The 16054-nt window shown below is 41.4% G+C and overlaps 1 protein-coding gene across 5 annotated transcripts in view; it reads left to right on the forward strand.

Moving 5' to 3' along the window:
• The window catches only part of TPX2 (TPX2 microtubule nucleation factor), a 56892-nt gene extending 46589 nt beyond the window's left edge, over positions 1 to 10303 (forward strand). For 4 of the 5 annotated variants that reach the window (XM_081833039.1, XM_081833037.1, XM_081833038.1 and 1 more), the window contains 6 exons: positions 1827 to 1922; positions 2944 to 3120; positions 3451 to 3597; positions 6255 to 6366; positions 7041 to 7228; positions 8986 to 10303. In XM_081833039.1, coding sequence (XP_081689165.1) covers positions 1827 to 1922; positions 2944 to 3120; positions 3451 to 3597; positions 6255 to 6366; positions 7041 to 7228; positions 8986 to 9096 — 831 coding nt within the window. In that variant the 3' untranslated portion in view covers positions 9097 to 10303. The remainder of the gene's footprint in view (positions 1 to 1826; positions 1923 to 2943; positions 3121 to 3450; positions 3598 to 6254; positions 6367 to 7040; positions 7229 to 8985) is intronic. The other variant, XM_081833041.1, reaches the window with a different exon arrangement.
• The last annotated feature ends 5751 nt before the right edge of the window (positions 10304 to 16054 follow it).

Consider the following 16054-nt stretch of genomic DNA (forward strand, 5'->3'; position numbering starts at 1 on the left):
TAATATTCTCTATTTCAGCAACTTGTCCTTCTCCCCTCAATATTATGAACACCATGTCAGTAATAAAGATTTACTTAATTCTTTTTCATGGCTGTATAATATTCTTTTCTACAGGATTTAACTGATCCTTTCTTGATAAATAATTTAGTTATTTGCAATTTTTAATTCTTTAAAAAAAAAATTGAAATAATACCTAAAACCAAAAACTAAACTAGAGATCAAATACTAAAGGTGGAATATTGGGTGAGAGAGTATGACCATTTAAAAATTTAATAGGTAATTCCCACCCTCCTCTGTCAAATGAATAAATAAAATCTTAAAAAAAAAAAAAAAAAAGGAGGGAGCGCTTGGGTGGCTCAGTTGGTTAAGTGTCTGTCTTCAGCTCAGGTCGTGATCCCAGAGTCCTGGGATTGAGCCCCGCACCGGCTCCCTGCTCAGCAGAGAGCCTGCTTCTCCCTCTTTCTCTGCTGCTCCCCCTGCTGTGCGCACTCTCTCTCTCGCTCTCTCCATCAAATAAATAAAATCTTTAAAAAAAAAAAATTAATAGGTAATTCCCAAAGGTTGTACCAATTTATGATCTATACTCTTACCCAACTATATGTGAGTGCCGACTTCTCTTTCGTACATGCCAACACTGGTATTAATCAGTCTTACAAATATTACTCAATCTTATAGGTGAAGAATAACCTGATTTAATTTATATTTTTAAACATTATTGAGATTGAGTCTCTTGTGTATCTTTGTGAACTGCTTGTTCTTTCTTTGTCTATTTGTTTGGCAGAAGATAATTTAGCTCTTGTCCAATACTTTTTCCCATTTGCCTTTTGAGGGTGATTTTTTTTTTTAAGATTTTATTTTATTTATTTATTTTTTTAAAGATTTTATTTATTTATTTGAGAGAGAGAATGAGAGACAGAGAGCATGAGAGGGAAGAGATCAGAGGGAGAAGCAGACCCCTTGCTGAGCAGGGAGCCCGATGCGGGACTCGATCCCGGGACTCCAGGATCATGACCTGAGCCAAAGGCAGTCGCTTAACCAACTGAGCCACCCAGGTGCCCCTTTAAGATTTTATTTTTAAGTAATCTCTACACCCAATATGGGGCTCAGACTGGCAACCGTGAGATCAGGAGTCACATGCTCCACCGACTGAGCCAGCCAGGCACCCTGAGGGTGATGTTTTTGAACCTAAGTTTTCATTATAGAGTTGTATGAGGAATAAGTTGAAGAAAATGGACAGTTATCTATTCTGATCTAGATACATTTGGAGGTCTTTTTATTTTTGAGTGATTATAGAAAGGAAGAGAAACAATAAAATATTGGCATTAGTTTGTTTTCTGTTGTGGTGAGTGTTTTTCATAAGCACCAAAAAAGATTGTGATGAATCCTATTTTTACTGAATATAGTACTCCAGCCATCCCCTTGTTATTTGCTGCTCTTCTGTATGATAATCCACCTTTGGACTGCTACTGTGTTTCAGTATGCTGGGTAAACAGCAATATACTAAAGCCTTTTTTTGATTCCTGGTATGTGAACTCCCCTTTAAGAGAGGGATTTTATTTTATTTTTTTTTAGGTTTTTATTTATTTATTTGACAGAGAGCACAAGCAGGGGGGGCGGCAGGCAGAGGGAGAGGGAGAAGCAGACTCCCCACTGAGCAGAAAACCCAACCCAGGACTCAATCCCAGGATCCTGGGATCATGCCCTGAGCCGAAGACAGACGCTTAACCGACTGAGCCACCCAGCCTCCTCGAGAGGGATTTGATCTTACCACACAGCCTAGTAGAGATTGTTCTGGGATGTCTAATTGAATTGCTTACTCCTTGCAGGGTGTTCCTGAAAAGAAAGTACTTCCAATCACTGTCCCCAAGTCACCGGCCTTTGCACTGAAGAACAGAATTCGAATGCCCACCAAAGAAGATGAGGTGATTCCCTGGGACAGAGGGAGTTTTCTTCCTTCTACTTTATCAATTTAACATTCCTCTTTCTTAAGCTTAATGGAATTCAAAGGCAGTCACTCTTATCTGGAGTTGTCTTTAACAGTGGGTATGAACATTTGATCATCTTTTTTGCTCCCCCAAGAGCAAAGTAATTGGTAAGGGTATGAATCTTCTGGCTTTCAGTAGTGACTGGTTATGCAACTTATTGGATGCCTGTCTATTTCTATAGCATTGAAAATCAGCCTGTCATAACTTGAATAAAGTCGACAAGCCCTGTATTTTATTTTGCCTAAGCTATTGTCACCATTCAGTGAGGGACTTTTAAAATTCACACTGAGCAGTTATGTCCTCCCTGTCTGATCTCCACTAACCCAAGGGTCGCTAAGGTTACTGTGTAGTGATGGTTCATGAAATTGGAATACATAAACTGTCATTGATCAGGCTAGTATCTTGTTACATCTCCCATTTTATCTATAAATATCCAGAGTTAGGGTAATTTTATAGCAGATCTCAAGCATAAACCTTTTTATAGGTTCATTTGAAACTAAAATACACCGTAATCTTATGTTACCAGCTTGAACTCAAACAACTTACTAGGTCCTATTCTGGGTTTGGCAACCATTAACTCTCAGTCACATGTTTTAGTGGAGTCTGGAGGCTGGGTCAAAGAAGAGGCCAAGGTATATGCTTACTTAGTACCTTTCCTCTGTTCTTCACTTTGTTCACACTGTTTGATCTCATTTCATTTTTACAACCTTCCTGTGAAAAACTTTAGATCCTTTAAGAGTAATTGTGTTAGTCCTTTATCAAATGCTTTCACACTGGTCTCACCCCTATGAAGTGGTAGGTGACTTAGGTATTATTCCTCTTTGATAGAAAAGGAAGCAAAGACACCTAGGAGGTTGAGTAACTTGCCTTAATTAATTTCTTTCAAATACTGTCTTCTGACACCACATTCTGTGGAGGTGAGAGAGAGCTTGTGTCTAAACTACAGTTTTTCCCTTAGGAAGAGGAGGAGCCGGTTGTGATAAGAGCTCAACCTGTGCCACATTATGGGGTGCCTTTTAAGCCCCAAATCCCGGAGGCAAGAACTGTGGAAATATGCCCTTTCTCTTTTGATTCTCGAGACAAAGAACGTCAGTTACAGAAGGAAAAGAAAATAAAAGAACTGCAGAAAGGGGAGGTAGGTGTTTCCATTTCTGCAAGTAGCATAATACTTCCTTTGATCCCTCTAAGAACGTTATGAAGTATAAATAGGGCAAGTTTTTAATAACCCTACTGGTGCAAGGAGATTAAGTGACTTTCCTGTGATCGTGTTGCCAGTTATTGGCAATATTGGGAGGATAACCTAGATTTCCTTTTGAGCCCCTTACTCTTTCTGCTATACATACCATGCTGCTCTGAAAACTGGCCTTTCCTATATTTCGGATTCATCCGGATACTCTGGAGCAGCTCTTGCTTTCTAGCTAGAGAGACCTTAGGATCTTAAATCTTATGTTTTCTTTTTTGTTAGGTGCCCAAGTTTAAGGCACTTCCTTTGCCTCATTTTGACACCATTAACCTGCCAGAGAAGAAGGTGAAGAACACAACTCAGATTGAGCCTTTCTGCTTGGAGACTGACAGAAGAGGTGCTCTGAAGGCACAGACTTGGAAGCACCAGGTGGGGGATGGGAGAGCAGCTAAAATGTTCATTGCTTCATTGTTGGTTTGTTAGAAGAGGTAGACCCACTACACTAAAATTCATCTGAGAACTAAAATACTGGATTATTTCAGGAACTCTCACTCTAAATCAGGGATCAGCAGACTTTCTATAAAAGACCAAATAGTGGGACGCCTGGGTGGCTCAGTTAAGTGTCCAACTCTTTGATTTCGGCTCAGGTCATGATCTCAGGGTCCTGGGATCGAGCCCCACATCAGGCTCCCTGCTGAGCCGGGAGTCTGCTTGTCTTACTCTCCCATTGCCCCTCCCCCTGCTCATGTGCGCTCTCTCTCTCTCTCATAAATAAATCTTTAAAAAAATAATAAAAAATAAAAGACCAGATAGTAAATATTTTAGATTTTGTAGGTTACATATGGTCTCTGTCACATATTCTGTGTGTGTGTGTGTGTGTGTGTGTGTGTGTAGGTTTCAACCCTTTGAAAATGTGAAAACTAGACTTACCTCAAGGACTGTACAAAAAGGGATTGCAAGTTGGATTTAGCCTGCAGGCTGAAGTTTGCTGACCTCTGCTCCAAGTGATCATCTGGGGAATGTGAGAACCAACAGGCTCTTTTTGCATCAGGAGTTTAAGATCTCATCTATTCCATCTGTTAGATTTGTTCCTTACATGTTCACTCCTTTCTGTTGGTACTTTGATAAGAAACAGTATGGTGAGAATAGATCCTCAGTATGGTATGCTGTCTTCTCAACATAGTGTGCTCTTTGTAGATGACAAGTGATTAAAAACAGTTAATTGGTTGTTGGCTGGTATAATTGGGATCTAATTCTGCCCTATTTGGAAAAAAATTCCCCTGAATCCCTAAGTTTGTCAGTGTTTTTATATCATCACTTATCTGGACTCTGTCCAAAAGGAGCTCTGGGCTAATCTTTCTAGGAAGTCAAGAGATGCGATTGCTTACATGACTACACATAGGTCCCTTGGTGGTGGTGTTCCCTAGGAAAACTGTTGTTTTGGAAGTAGTAATGAATCTCTCTTTCCAGGACCATGACACAAAATGTCTGTGTGGGGTATTTCCTATAATAAAATTTTTTTTTTTAAGTTTTTCAAACATACACAAAAGTAGAGAGGCTAGTATAATGATCTTCCATGAACCTGTCACTTGGTTCTATAATGATCAAAACATGGAAAATCTTACTTCATCTGCATTTCTTTTTTTATTTTGAAGATTTTATTTATCTGAGACAGAGAGAGAGCATGAGCAGGAGGAGAGGCAGAGGGAGAGGGAGAAGCAGATTCCCCGTTGAGCCAGGAGCCCAACGTGGGGCTTGATCCCAGGACCCTGGGATCATGACTTGAGCCAAAGGCAGACACCCATTCGTGTCTGAGCCACCCAGGCACCCCTTCATCTGCATTTCTACCTACTTAACCTCTATACTAGATATTTCTACCAACAAAGGACTACTTTGAAGCAAATTCTAGGTATCACGTCATTTCATCCAAAAACAGCAAGTAAAGATATATATGTATCTTTAAAAATATAAGTATTAAAAAAAAACCCATAATACTATCACACATAAAAAGATTAATAGTAATCCCTTAATAGTGACAAATAGTGTTCTTATATCCCCAAATCTCATTATTTATTTATTTATTTATTTTTAAAGATTTTATTTATTTGACACAGAGAGAGCACAAGCAGAGGGAGTGGCAGGCAGAGGGGGAGGGAGAAGCAGGCTCCCTGCTGAGCAAGGAGCCCAATGCAGGGCTCGATCCCAGGACCCTGGGATCATGACCTGAGCCAAAGGCAGTTGCTTAACGACTGAGCCACCCAGGTGCCCCTCATAATTTTTTTAGAGAGTCGAATTGTTCAAATCAGGATCCAAATAAGGCCCACATATTGCATTTGTTTGATCAATCTCTAAATCCCTTTTTCTCTGTAGGCTCCTCTAGTTACATATTACTTGTGGAATAAACTGGCTTGTTTGTCCTATAAATTTTCCACAATCCCAATTTTGGTCATGGTATTCCCGTGGTGTTATTTAATATGTTCCTGTACCTTCTGTATTTCCTATAAATGAGTAGTTAAATCTAGAGGCTTGATTAAATTCTGGTTAGATTTAGGGCACCTGAGTGGCTCAGTTGGTTAAGCATTTGCCTTTAGCTCAGGTCTCGATCTCAGGGTCCTGGGATTGAGCCCTGCATCGGGCTCGCTGCTCAGTAGGGAGTCTGCTTCTCCCTCTCCTTCTGCCTCTCCCCTACTCCCCTCCCCATCCCACTCATGCTCTCTCTCTCTCTCTCAAATAAATAAGTAAACTCTTAAAAAAAAAATTCTGGCTAGATTCTTTTGGGGGTTGGAAGAGAGAATACTTTATAGATTATCCCATCCAAGGGTATATAATGTCCACACGTTTATTTTTGTGATGTTCAGTTAGGCCTTAAAAGTACCTTAAAGATATCCTCTACTTCTTAGTGGATTCAGAGGTTGTTATGTTAGTCTGATCTACTTAGTGTAAAGGGGGTTTTAACTGGGGTTTAGATGAAGTCATCTCCTGCCTTTATTGATGAAGCCATTTAGAAACATTAATTCTCGAGCCACTGAGGCAGCAGTTATGGAGGGTTGTGCTGTTGCTTATCTAACAGGCTTTCTTTCTAATAGCTGGAGGAAGAACTGAAGCAGCAGAGAGAAGCAGCTTGTTTCAAGGCTCGTCCAAACACAGTCATCTCCCAGGAGCCCTTTGTTCCCAAGAAAGAGAAGAAATCCGTTGCTGGTAGTATTATATGTACTCTTGGGGGATCAGGGCAGAATTGTCAGACTTCCCAGGGGGGATGCTGGGGACTCAGTTATGTCAGTATTAGCTGTGTCAACCAGAAGCATTTTCCTTTAGAGGATCTAGTTGTTCTCTTCTTAGACCGGGTTTTTTGTCTGTTGAACTGCATACCTGTGTTGAGTTTGCAGCATATGTTGGGGCCAGATTCACAGAACAAGAGCCTGGGCAAAAGTCACTGACATTTCAACAGCAGTTATGGGCTTTACTTTACAAAGAGTAGTAAGTGAGGGAGGAAGAACCAGGACTTCTTTCTGGAGTTCACCATGAAGCAAGCCTTAGGTATAAAATGTTTGATTCCTTAAGCTCTGGGTAAGTGTCAGAAAATCGGATTCTCCTCCTACATCTGTCTCAGAATCACTATGTAGTTTTGAGCAAGCTATTTCATCTGTGTGGGTCTTGATTTTCTCCTAATTAGATGGTTTCCAGGAGCGCTTCCAACTGTTAAAATTCTAGGACTTTTTGTATGTGGTATGCTCCACCTTTCTGCTAACAGGGCTTCCCTAGAGTTTAGCCTTTCTGTTGCCATGCATGTCTGTGCCACTTGCTGCATCCAGGGGGCTAGGTTTATGTAGGTCCTGCCTATGCACCAATATTCTCTCTGTTTCTGTACTCAGAGGGCCTCTCTGGTTCTCTAGTTCAGGAACCTTTTCAGCTGGCCACCGAGAAGAGAGCCAAGGAGCGGCAGGAGCTGGAGAAGAGAATGGCTGAGGTAGAAGCTCAGAAAGTCCAGCAGTTGGAGGAGGCCAGGCACCAGGAGGAAGAGCAACAGAGGGAGGAGCTGGCCAGGCTACGGAAAGAACTGGTAACTGGGCAGCATGAGCACTCATTAACCCACGGTTGTCTATTTTGTTTTATCTCTACCTTGCCTTGTTCCAGAAAGGATCTAAGGTGGCCTACCAGGACATATCAAAGATGAATGAAGGTGGAAAATCACACAAACCAAGAATAGTGACGAAGTTGTGATGTGAACAATGTTAAAGATGTGCACATTGTGATCCATGCGTCTGCTAAGTTTGAGCCATAATTTTAGCTCTTTTTAGGAACCAACCTGTTGGTTACAAAACTAACAGTGTTCATGAGATACAAACAAGCTAGTTGTTAAAAAAACAAAACAAAAAAACATTTAGTCTTGATACTGAATTCAGATAGAGTTTCTTCCAGGGGTCTTCATAAGGAGGGTATCATGTGGTATAACATGCACAGTGATGCATTGCTAGGATTTGTTTATTTATCTAACTTATTTTTATTATTTTCTTTAGACTTAAGAAAACCAATGTGGTTTTACAATTAGACAAGAATACATAGGTAGGGAAGGACATGGGAATTATGTGGCAACTGTATTTTCGTTTTCCTCTTAATAATTGACTCAAATTCCTTGGGGTTATAGCACATATTGGTCCATGTGACCCTCAGTGCTAACACTAGCATAATGATTTAGATATTAAGTTATCCAGAAAGAAAGCTTAATTCACATTAAGGACTTTTTCACTCAGAGGGCAGCAAGCTGCATTAATGAGCAAAGAGACAGTTTCAGATGGAACTTCATGTGATTGATAAAAGGATGATTATATAAATACATAAGTTTTTGCGGTTTTGTCTAAAAAGTCTAGGCCAGCTGCTGGTACAGGTGTTGGCAGTAATGACTGTGGCCTCAAGAAGGCTCTAGGGACAAACTATTAAAGGGACTAGCTTCTTGGCAAAATCCAAGCTGCCGTTTGCGGATTGGATGAAAAAATGATACAGTCCCCACTCTAGATATGCTCACAAAACCAGCCTTTTTTCCAGCCTGAAGTTCTTTGATTTTTCTTCAACACTTGGTACTGCCTCTTGTGTTTGTCCCCATCATAGAGGTGTTACTCAGAGTGATTCTCAGTATAGGCTGATGTCAGCATTCTAAAGCACAGTTCAGTCAATGCTACTTAGCTCTCGACTAACCTGACTTAATTCAGGATTGTTTTAGACTACCCAGAAGGAAGGATGGCCTTCTCCCAGAAATTCTTCCTGGTTATCATTTTTGTTTGTTTGTCCATGGTTTTGGTGAATATTAAGACTTGATAAGCTTAAGATTGTACTCTGGGAGATTTTTTTTTAACATATAGTATGTTACTAGTTTCAGAGGTAGAGTTCAGTGATTCATCTGTCTTATATAACACCCAGTGCTCATTATATCACATGCCCTCCTTAATGTCCATCACCCAGTTATCCCAGCCCCCCACCCCCCACTCTGACAGATTCTTAACATGTATCTCTTTTCTGCTGCAGTTGTGTACAACCCTGTTAAACCTAGTAATAAACAATCAAGCTGGAGTTAGGCTTGATGTTCTTTAGTGCAAGCTGAGGGACCCCCAAGACCTGAATAGAAACCTACGTGGGCTCCAAAGCTCACATGCTTTTCCATTATGCTGTGTTGTGTGTGTCCCCCCCCACCCCACTTTGGATAGTGACTTGGATCTCTAAGACTATACAAACATTTTCTCAAGAAGAAAAAAAATAAAAACAACTATACGCAGAGTTCTCTAACATCCTGATCAGTGGTAACTATCTTTCCTTATTCTGTAGGTGCACAAGGCAAATCCAATACGCAAGTACCAGGGTGTGGAAGTAAAGTCAAGTGACCAGCCTCTGACTGTGCCTGTTTCTCCCAAGTTCTCCACTCGATTCCACTGCTAACCTCAGCCGGTGAGCTTCAGGCACCACCTGGGAACAGGAGCTGCTCTTTTCATCAAACCAGAAGCCTTCTTTCTTTGTTACCAGGGCATGGAGAGAACCCATTTCTCTAGACTTTTACCTGCCCATGCCCAACAGAGCGTACCTGACAAGTATGGACTCCGATTTTGTTGAGAATTGTTTTCCTACATTATTGAGGCTAATAATGAGACTCAACTGACGCACGTCTTGCTGACTCCATGTAGTTATTTCCTTTGAACCATCAGTCGACCTTTAATATGAGTCTTAACTCTGACTAGAGTTTAAAGTCTCTGTATCAGCATAGTATACTTTCTATTGCTTCTTTACCCCCTCTCCCTTTTTTTCCTATTTTAATCAGAAAATAAAGATAGTTAAAAACTAAGATAGGATTTAAGTCATGGCTTACCTGAGGAACAGTCAGTATATTAGATTCTTTCCTCATCTCTGCACAAAATGAATTTAGAGTTAAGGAGCCTGTTTCTACAAGGGTGGAAGCCTCATTAACTGCACAACCACGAGGAAGACAGTGGACCGACAGGGAGCCTCATAGCAGCCATCGGCAAGCTTTGGGGCAGAGCTGCTGTTAAGGCACATTCTTCCCTTGTCAATGCTGATAACAACAGGGAATGCTGTGCAGTACACATTTTAAGTCCTCTGATAGACTGGAGTGGAATAAATATGTTTGTCTTCCCCTCCCTGATTTTGTTACTTCATGTTTTTAACTCTGTCAAGCCCCTTTGGAGGTCACATCTTATTGGAGAAATGGGTACTTTGAGAAGAGGAGGGTCCAGGAACTTTTTAAAGCACAGGCTCTGTCCTTAGAGGAAAGTGCTTTATAACGTTTTTCTGTCCTTCCATATTTTGTTAACTCCCTTCCAGGAACCACTCTGGAAGGGAGTGTGTTATGCCTTCACACAGACCTGTGTCTTCTTTGCTAAATGTGCTTTCTCTCATCTGGTAAACTTCCTTGTAAGACTAAAGTAAAATCTTTTTCATAAATCCTTCCTTGACCACCTGACCTCTGCAGGCCAGGATGATCACTTCCTTCTGTGTGCCTCCCAAATGTTTCTTGTATATGTCTCTAGTAGAATAGTTATACTGCTGAATTACTTGTATTTGTTCACCAACTGGTACAGACCCAGATACCTAAAATTTTCTTAGTCCTCGAAAATAAAAATTATCTTAGTCATCTCTGTATTTTTTGTAGCTGGCACAGAATTTGCTAGATCCATGTTAAATAGTGTATTTTCTTTTAGACTTGGCATTATTTACGAACTCTACTCTTTATTAGTCCTCTACTCCTGTGCTAAAGGATATAAAAGCATCCATATTCTGCCCAGGCCAGTCCTAGGCACCACAGAAGATAGTAAACCTATTTTATATTCCTTTTGTTTATTCATTCAATGAGCATTATGAACAGGCTGCTGTAGATTCAGTGATGGATGACAAAACAAGACATGATTTGCAGATCACTGAGCCTCTTGAAGACCCACTGACTGATGCAAGATACAGTTCCTTTATTCATTTCCTAGAAGTCTAGTATACAGGTCCATACCTACCTTATGTAATTCATTTTTTTTTTTTTTAAAGATTTTATTTATTTATATGACAGAGAGAGACAGCGAGTGAGGGAACACAAGCAGGGGGAGTGGGAGAGGGAGAAGCAGGCTTCCCGCTGAGCAGGGAGCCGGATGCGGGGCTCGATCCCAGGACCCTGGGATCATGACCTGAGCTGAAGGCAGACGCTTAACGACTGAGCCACCCAGGCGCCCTTATGTAATTCATTTAACAACTGTTTACTTGGTGCTAAGTGTATATACCTTGGGACCACTTAGTCTCTGGGAATACAGCAATGAACAGAAAGAGAAGAACTTGCCTTCATGGAGCTTACCTTTTAGGAGGGAAGACAGACCATAAGCAAGTAACTGTCCTCTCTTTTGTCATGTAAATGTTTCTCTGACTGCTGTGTGGAGAATAGACTGGAATGGGATGGAAGGCATGTAGGTGAGAGCTAATAGGAGCTTGGCTGGGGTAGCAGCAGTGGAGGTGGTGAGAAATGGCTGGGTTCTGAGTGTATCTTGAAGTTGTAACTGGCAGGAGTTGCTGACATATTGGACGTGGTGTGCGAGAAAGAGGGTTGAGATGGGTACGCAGGTATTGGTCCTGTGAGAAATCCAGTTCTACCTCAGTGCTATCTCTTTTGGATTCCTGGAGGGTTTTCATTATTTCTAGTTACCTCTTGCTTGGGTTTTTCTCCTATTCATCTCTTGAGCTCCTCTGTGTCTGTCCTCTGTAGCTTTACCCCCTCTCATATCAGCAGTTTTCTGACAGTTTATTGTCATTTGTGTATTGCCATCTGGTATCAGGTGTTTTACATATGTTGCCCATTTTTTGGTTTTGGTTGTTTCAGGTAGGAGAATAAATCCAGCCCTCAAAATGAGGGTCCTGGAAAGAGTATTAGTGAGAATTATGGACCTAGTAGATCCTTCTGGATTACCCTCTCCAGACAGGCCCATTTTGGGGTGGTAATGTGTGACAGTCTTGGAGAGGCAACAGAATGGGATTACATTACTTCAGAACAAAGAGCTTAAAATTGAGATACAGACATCCATTGCCTCCTGCTTCCTAGAATTCCTCAGTTTCCCAGCAGTTGGCTGTCTCTCCTCTCAGTCTGTTTAGTACTGAATTCTCTTACGGGACCTCCTCACATGACCCTCATTTCTAATATAGTCTCCCATTTCCTCCGAAGCTCAAAATTTCCAGTTTTGTCTCATGGAGGAAGTCAGGTTCTTTATCCCTTCGGGGCATATTCTAGCGGGAGCTTCTCTTTCAACACTCAGAGGTTGCTCCGAAATTTTCCTAAGCAAGAACCTGTCCTACCTAAAAAGATAGGAATTTACTGAATTTTATTTGATTTTTTTTTTTAAAGATTTTATTTATTTATTGGAGAGAGAGTAAGTGAGAGAGAGCATGAGAGGGGGGAGGGTCGGGAGGGTCAGAGGGAGAAGCAGACTCCCTGCCGAGCAGGGAGCCCGATGTGGGACTCGATCCCGGGACTCCAGGATCACGACCTGAGCCGAAGGCAGTCGCTTAACCAACTGAGCCACCCAGGCGCCCGGAATTTACTGAATTTTACTGAGAAATCTGTCTGTCACACTTCGCTTGGCAATTTTGCAAAGCTCCTAGCTCATGCGCACATGCAGATGGTTAGAATTCCCACAATTTCTGGGAAGGACTCTTTGTTTTCAGTGTTGTTTTGGCTTGGTCATGGTTTCCCATTGCTAATAGTCTTGTGCTCATTAACATACTTGTAAGATTACTGTTCTCTTACTGTGGTTGGTCGTTTCGTCCTTGTGTGATTGCTTTGTTGCCATCTTGACTGCTCTTTATTCCTTGCTGGTTCTTTTCCACAGAGTTTTGTCCCTGGAAAGTGGAGCTTGAGTGGTAGACAGGCCACAGTTGTAGCTGCTCCCGAGTTTGACGGAGATGAGACCTGTGTATAGGGCCTTGTAACACAAGATAAGATGTGACTGAGTAATGTGAGACACTGAAAGTACTGAGGGAGTTCAGAGATTCTTTTTGGAGGTGAGGTTGCAGTTCTTAAAGATGTTTCTTTCCTTTTTTTTAAGTAAAAATTGCCAAAGTAATATACTTTGTCTTTTGGAAACAATTAAAATAATATAGACCATATAGAGTAAACCATTCAAGTGTCCTTGTTTCCCTGCTCCCATTTCCCAGGAGTACCCTATTGATAACAGTTGCATATTCTTCCAGAATGTTTTTATGTACACACATAGATTTCTAGAGCATTTTTCTTTTTTTGTAATAATAAGATTATAGCATTCTGCATTTGTTTTTAATTTGTTCTCTGAAATGTTATACATTCACATGGTTCAGAATTCACAAGCTACAAAGGTAAAGTTCTCCACCTTTTCTCCCAACTGTTCAGGGTCCATCCTCAGAGATATTGTTACCAGGTGTGCTCCTTTGCAGAGATAGAGTCACCATAGATGTATTTCTATCTCCTCTCTCGTTTATTTTTATACAAATAGTATCATGCTTTACACTCTGTACCTTGCTCTTTTCATATGTGTTCTGGATTGAATGATGTTGTTCAGGTGCTACCTTGGACATGTCCTGGCTTTCCCCTGACTGAAGGATGAAGCCTCTTATGAGAACCTAGTGACATGGAGGCAGACCTGTAGAGGGGTCTAGATCCTCTGCAGATATCCTAGGCTAGTGACTTAAGGTTCCAAGGACTTGAGGACAGGTCAGCGACACCTGATCTTTTACCTCCTCCTGGCCTAGCTGAGCCTTGGGGGCTTTTTGGCTTGAGTATCTGGTTAAACCTGTGCATCCCCTTGGATAAATCTTGACATTGCTTCCTTTTCAGTTCCCTTCTGAATCTTATCTGCTGGGACAGTTCCTCATTGCTGAGAGTAGCAGTTAAAAAAGCTGTTAGCCACGTGGCTGGCTCCTATTTCTGCACAGGCAGGCTGAGTTACAGCGTGGTGATGTGGATCCAGGTAGGAATCAGTCAACATTCTGAGTCCTGAGCTGCCATCTGCCTTGCAGCCTGCTGGGATACTCAGTTTAGACAACATATAAAGTTTCCTGGATACGGGACAAACCCAGGCCTATGGAAAGAGCAGGAAGGTTAAAGCGTGTGGTACTTTGAGTGGTGACGAACGCGTAACCAGGGAGCTAACATGTTTGCACCAACGCCAAGAATTCCAGGACAATTTGTTATCCAGCTGAAGCCAGTGTAGTTGCTACAAAAAAGAAGCCTGGGGACAAAACATACTTTTCCCTTGTTTGCTTTGTCTTCTTGCATACCCACTCTATTTCCTAGCGCTGCAGTGAAGGATACTGACATTGAAAATGTCTCATGGTGTTTGTTATTTTCGTTCTTGCAAGAGAATAAGAGACAGGGCTCAGGTCAAAGCAGGGCTCTTATGTGCTGAGGGTTATCAGCTTCCTGAAATGGTTTGGCAGATGCTGACATTTCACCCAGAGAAACCATAGTTGGAGGGTAGGGAAAAAAGGCTTAGAAAACTCTGGGTTTTATCAGGAAATATTTCACCAGACTTAACCTTGACCTGAAGGCATCAATTACCCTCTCCCTTTCCCTTAAAATTTTGTTAACCAGAAAGGAATAAAACCTGGCCTGTCAGATGTGCTGAGACCCACATAGTTATGGGAGTAGTATCCCAGAACATCTCAGGCAAGTATGTGAATGTGCTCAGAATTGTAGCCAAGTGCTGTTGCTCAGCTTGTTTTGGCACCAAAGCTATTCCCAGGTTTTCTTTCAGGAGCAAGGGTGGGAGATGTAGTTTTCAGTGAAACTGAAGAGTCAGTGATCATAAACTGCAATATGAAAAACAGTTTGGGGCAGCATTGTTCAAGCTTGCTTGGTGGTAAGGAGAGTTGCAAAGCCTCTAGCCTGACACTGACATGCTCTCACTCAGGAGTGCACGCGTGTGCACACACACACACACACACACAGTCAGTGTCCTAGAGATAACCTGCTAAGTGACCAGAAGGTGACTGAATTTGCTCTATGCAAAATATTGAGTGGGTTTTACAACACTTTTTTTCCCCAGTTTTTAAGGTAGGGTTTATTGTTAATTATATAGCATTTGGACAATACCTGGTAATAGGAAGAAAGAAAAAAATACATCACCCACCTTGATCACTGGTACTTCTTTGTATAATGTTTTTTTCTTGTATGAAACTTTAGTCTGTTTCTTTACACTGAAGGATTTTTCTTACCCATCCACATACTTGCCTGGGATGTTCTGGGGTGTTTCTGGGATATATATATATATGTGTGTGTGTGTGTGCGTGTGTGTGTGTGTTTCACTTAGCATAGTAGTAATTCAAATGTATTTCCATATTACTGCATACTTTATAAATGCCAATTTTAACAGCAGCATACTGTTCCATTGTTTTGAGTTTGCTTCTCCCCATTGAAAATGCTTGTTTTGCAAAGAATTTTTCTAGACTCTATAGGACAGATTTGTTTGTGCCTCTAATGTATCCTGTCTCTAAACGAAATGTTTCAAGCCATTTTCAAGCTTTGTAATTAAAATTTTAAAAGAAAATATAAACCCCTCCCAAAAGCATAGTTAATGACATTATCCTGGCATACACATTTGCAAAATGGAAAGCTCCTTTTGGCTGCTGTGATGTCAATGTTACTGGCACTCATGCCTAGAGAAAACGCTTATTGACCTTTGGCAAAGCCTTTCTGGAGACAACTCTCTCGTTATGTTATTTTAAAGTCTTGGAACTCTGCATTTTCAGACAGACTTACATAGTTAATTGTTGTCTCCAAGCCTTCAGATCAGATTTGAAAAGAGAACACCCTTTGTCTTTCTTAACTCTACCTGGGGCTGTGATGTGTCTTTTGGGAAGAGTAGGGGCAGGGAATCTAATCTCACTTCTGTCACTGACACACTGCGTGACTTGTAACAAGCCACTCCTTTTCTGGACTTCAGTTTCCACACCTTTCAAATGAGGAGATTGAATTGGAAAGATCAGTAAGGCTCTTTCAACTTGAGTATTTTCAGAATTTTTTTTTTTTAAGATTTTTATTTATTTTTTATTTGACAGAGAGAGAGCACAAGTAGGCAGAGCAGCAGGCAGAGGGAGAGGGAGAAGTAGGCTCTCTACTGAGCAGGCAGCCCGATGCAGGGCTTGATCCCAGGACCCTGGGATCATGACCTGAGCCGAAGGCAGCTGCCCAACCGACTGAGCCACCTAGGCACCCCTATTTTCAGACTTTTTAACAGGCTGTTTGTTCTAACCACGCCAGGCCTTTCATATTTATATTTTTCTGTAGCCACCTGCTCAATCACTGCAAGAGGGCACTTCTAGGGAGCTCTCCTGCCCCTGGATTGCCATTTGAACTTCAATGAGGTATGTTGGAGACCAGTGT

This window comes from Leptonychotes weddellii, chromosome 10, assembly GCF_054177405.1.
Source record: "Leptonychotes weddellii isolate Sample4059 chromosome 10, ASM5417740v2, whole genome shotgun sequence".
In the NCBI taxonomy this organism is placed as follows: Eukaryota; Metazoa; Chordata; class Mammalia; order Carnivora; family Phocidae; genus Leptonychotes; species Leptonychotes weddellii.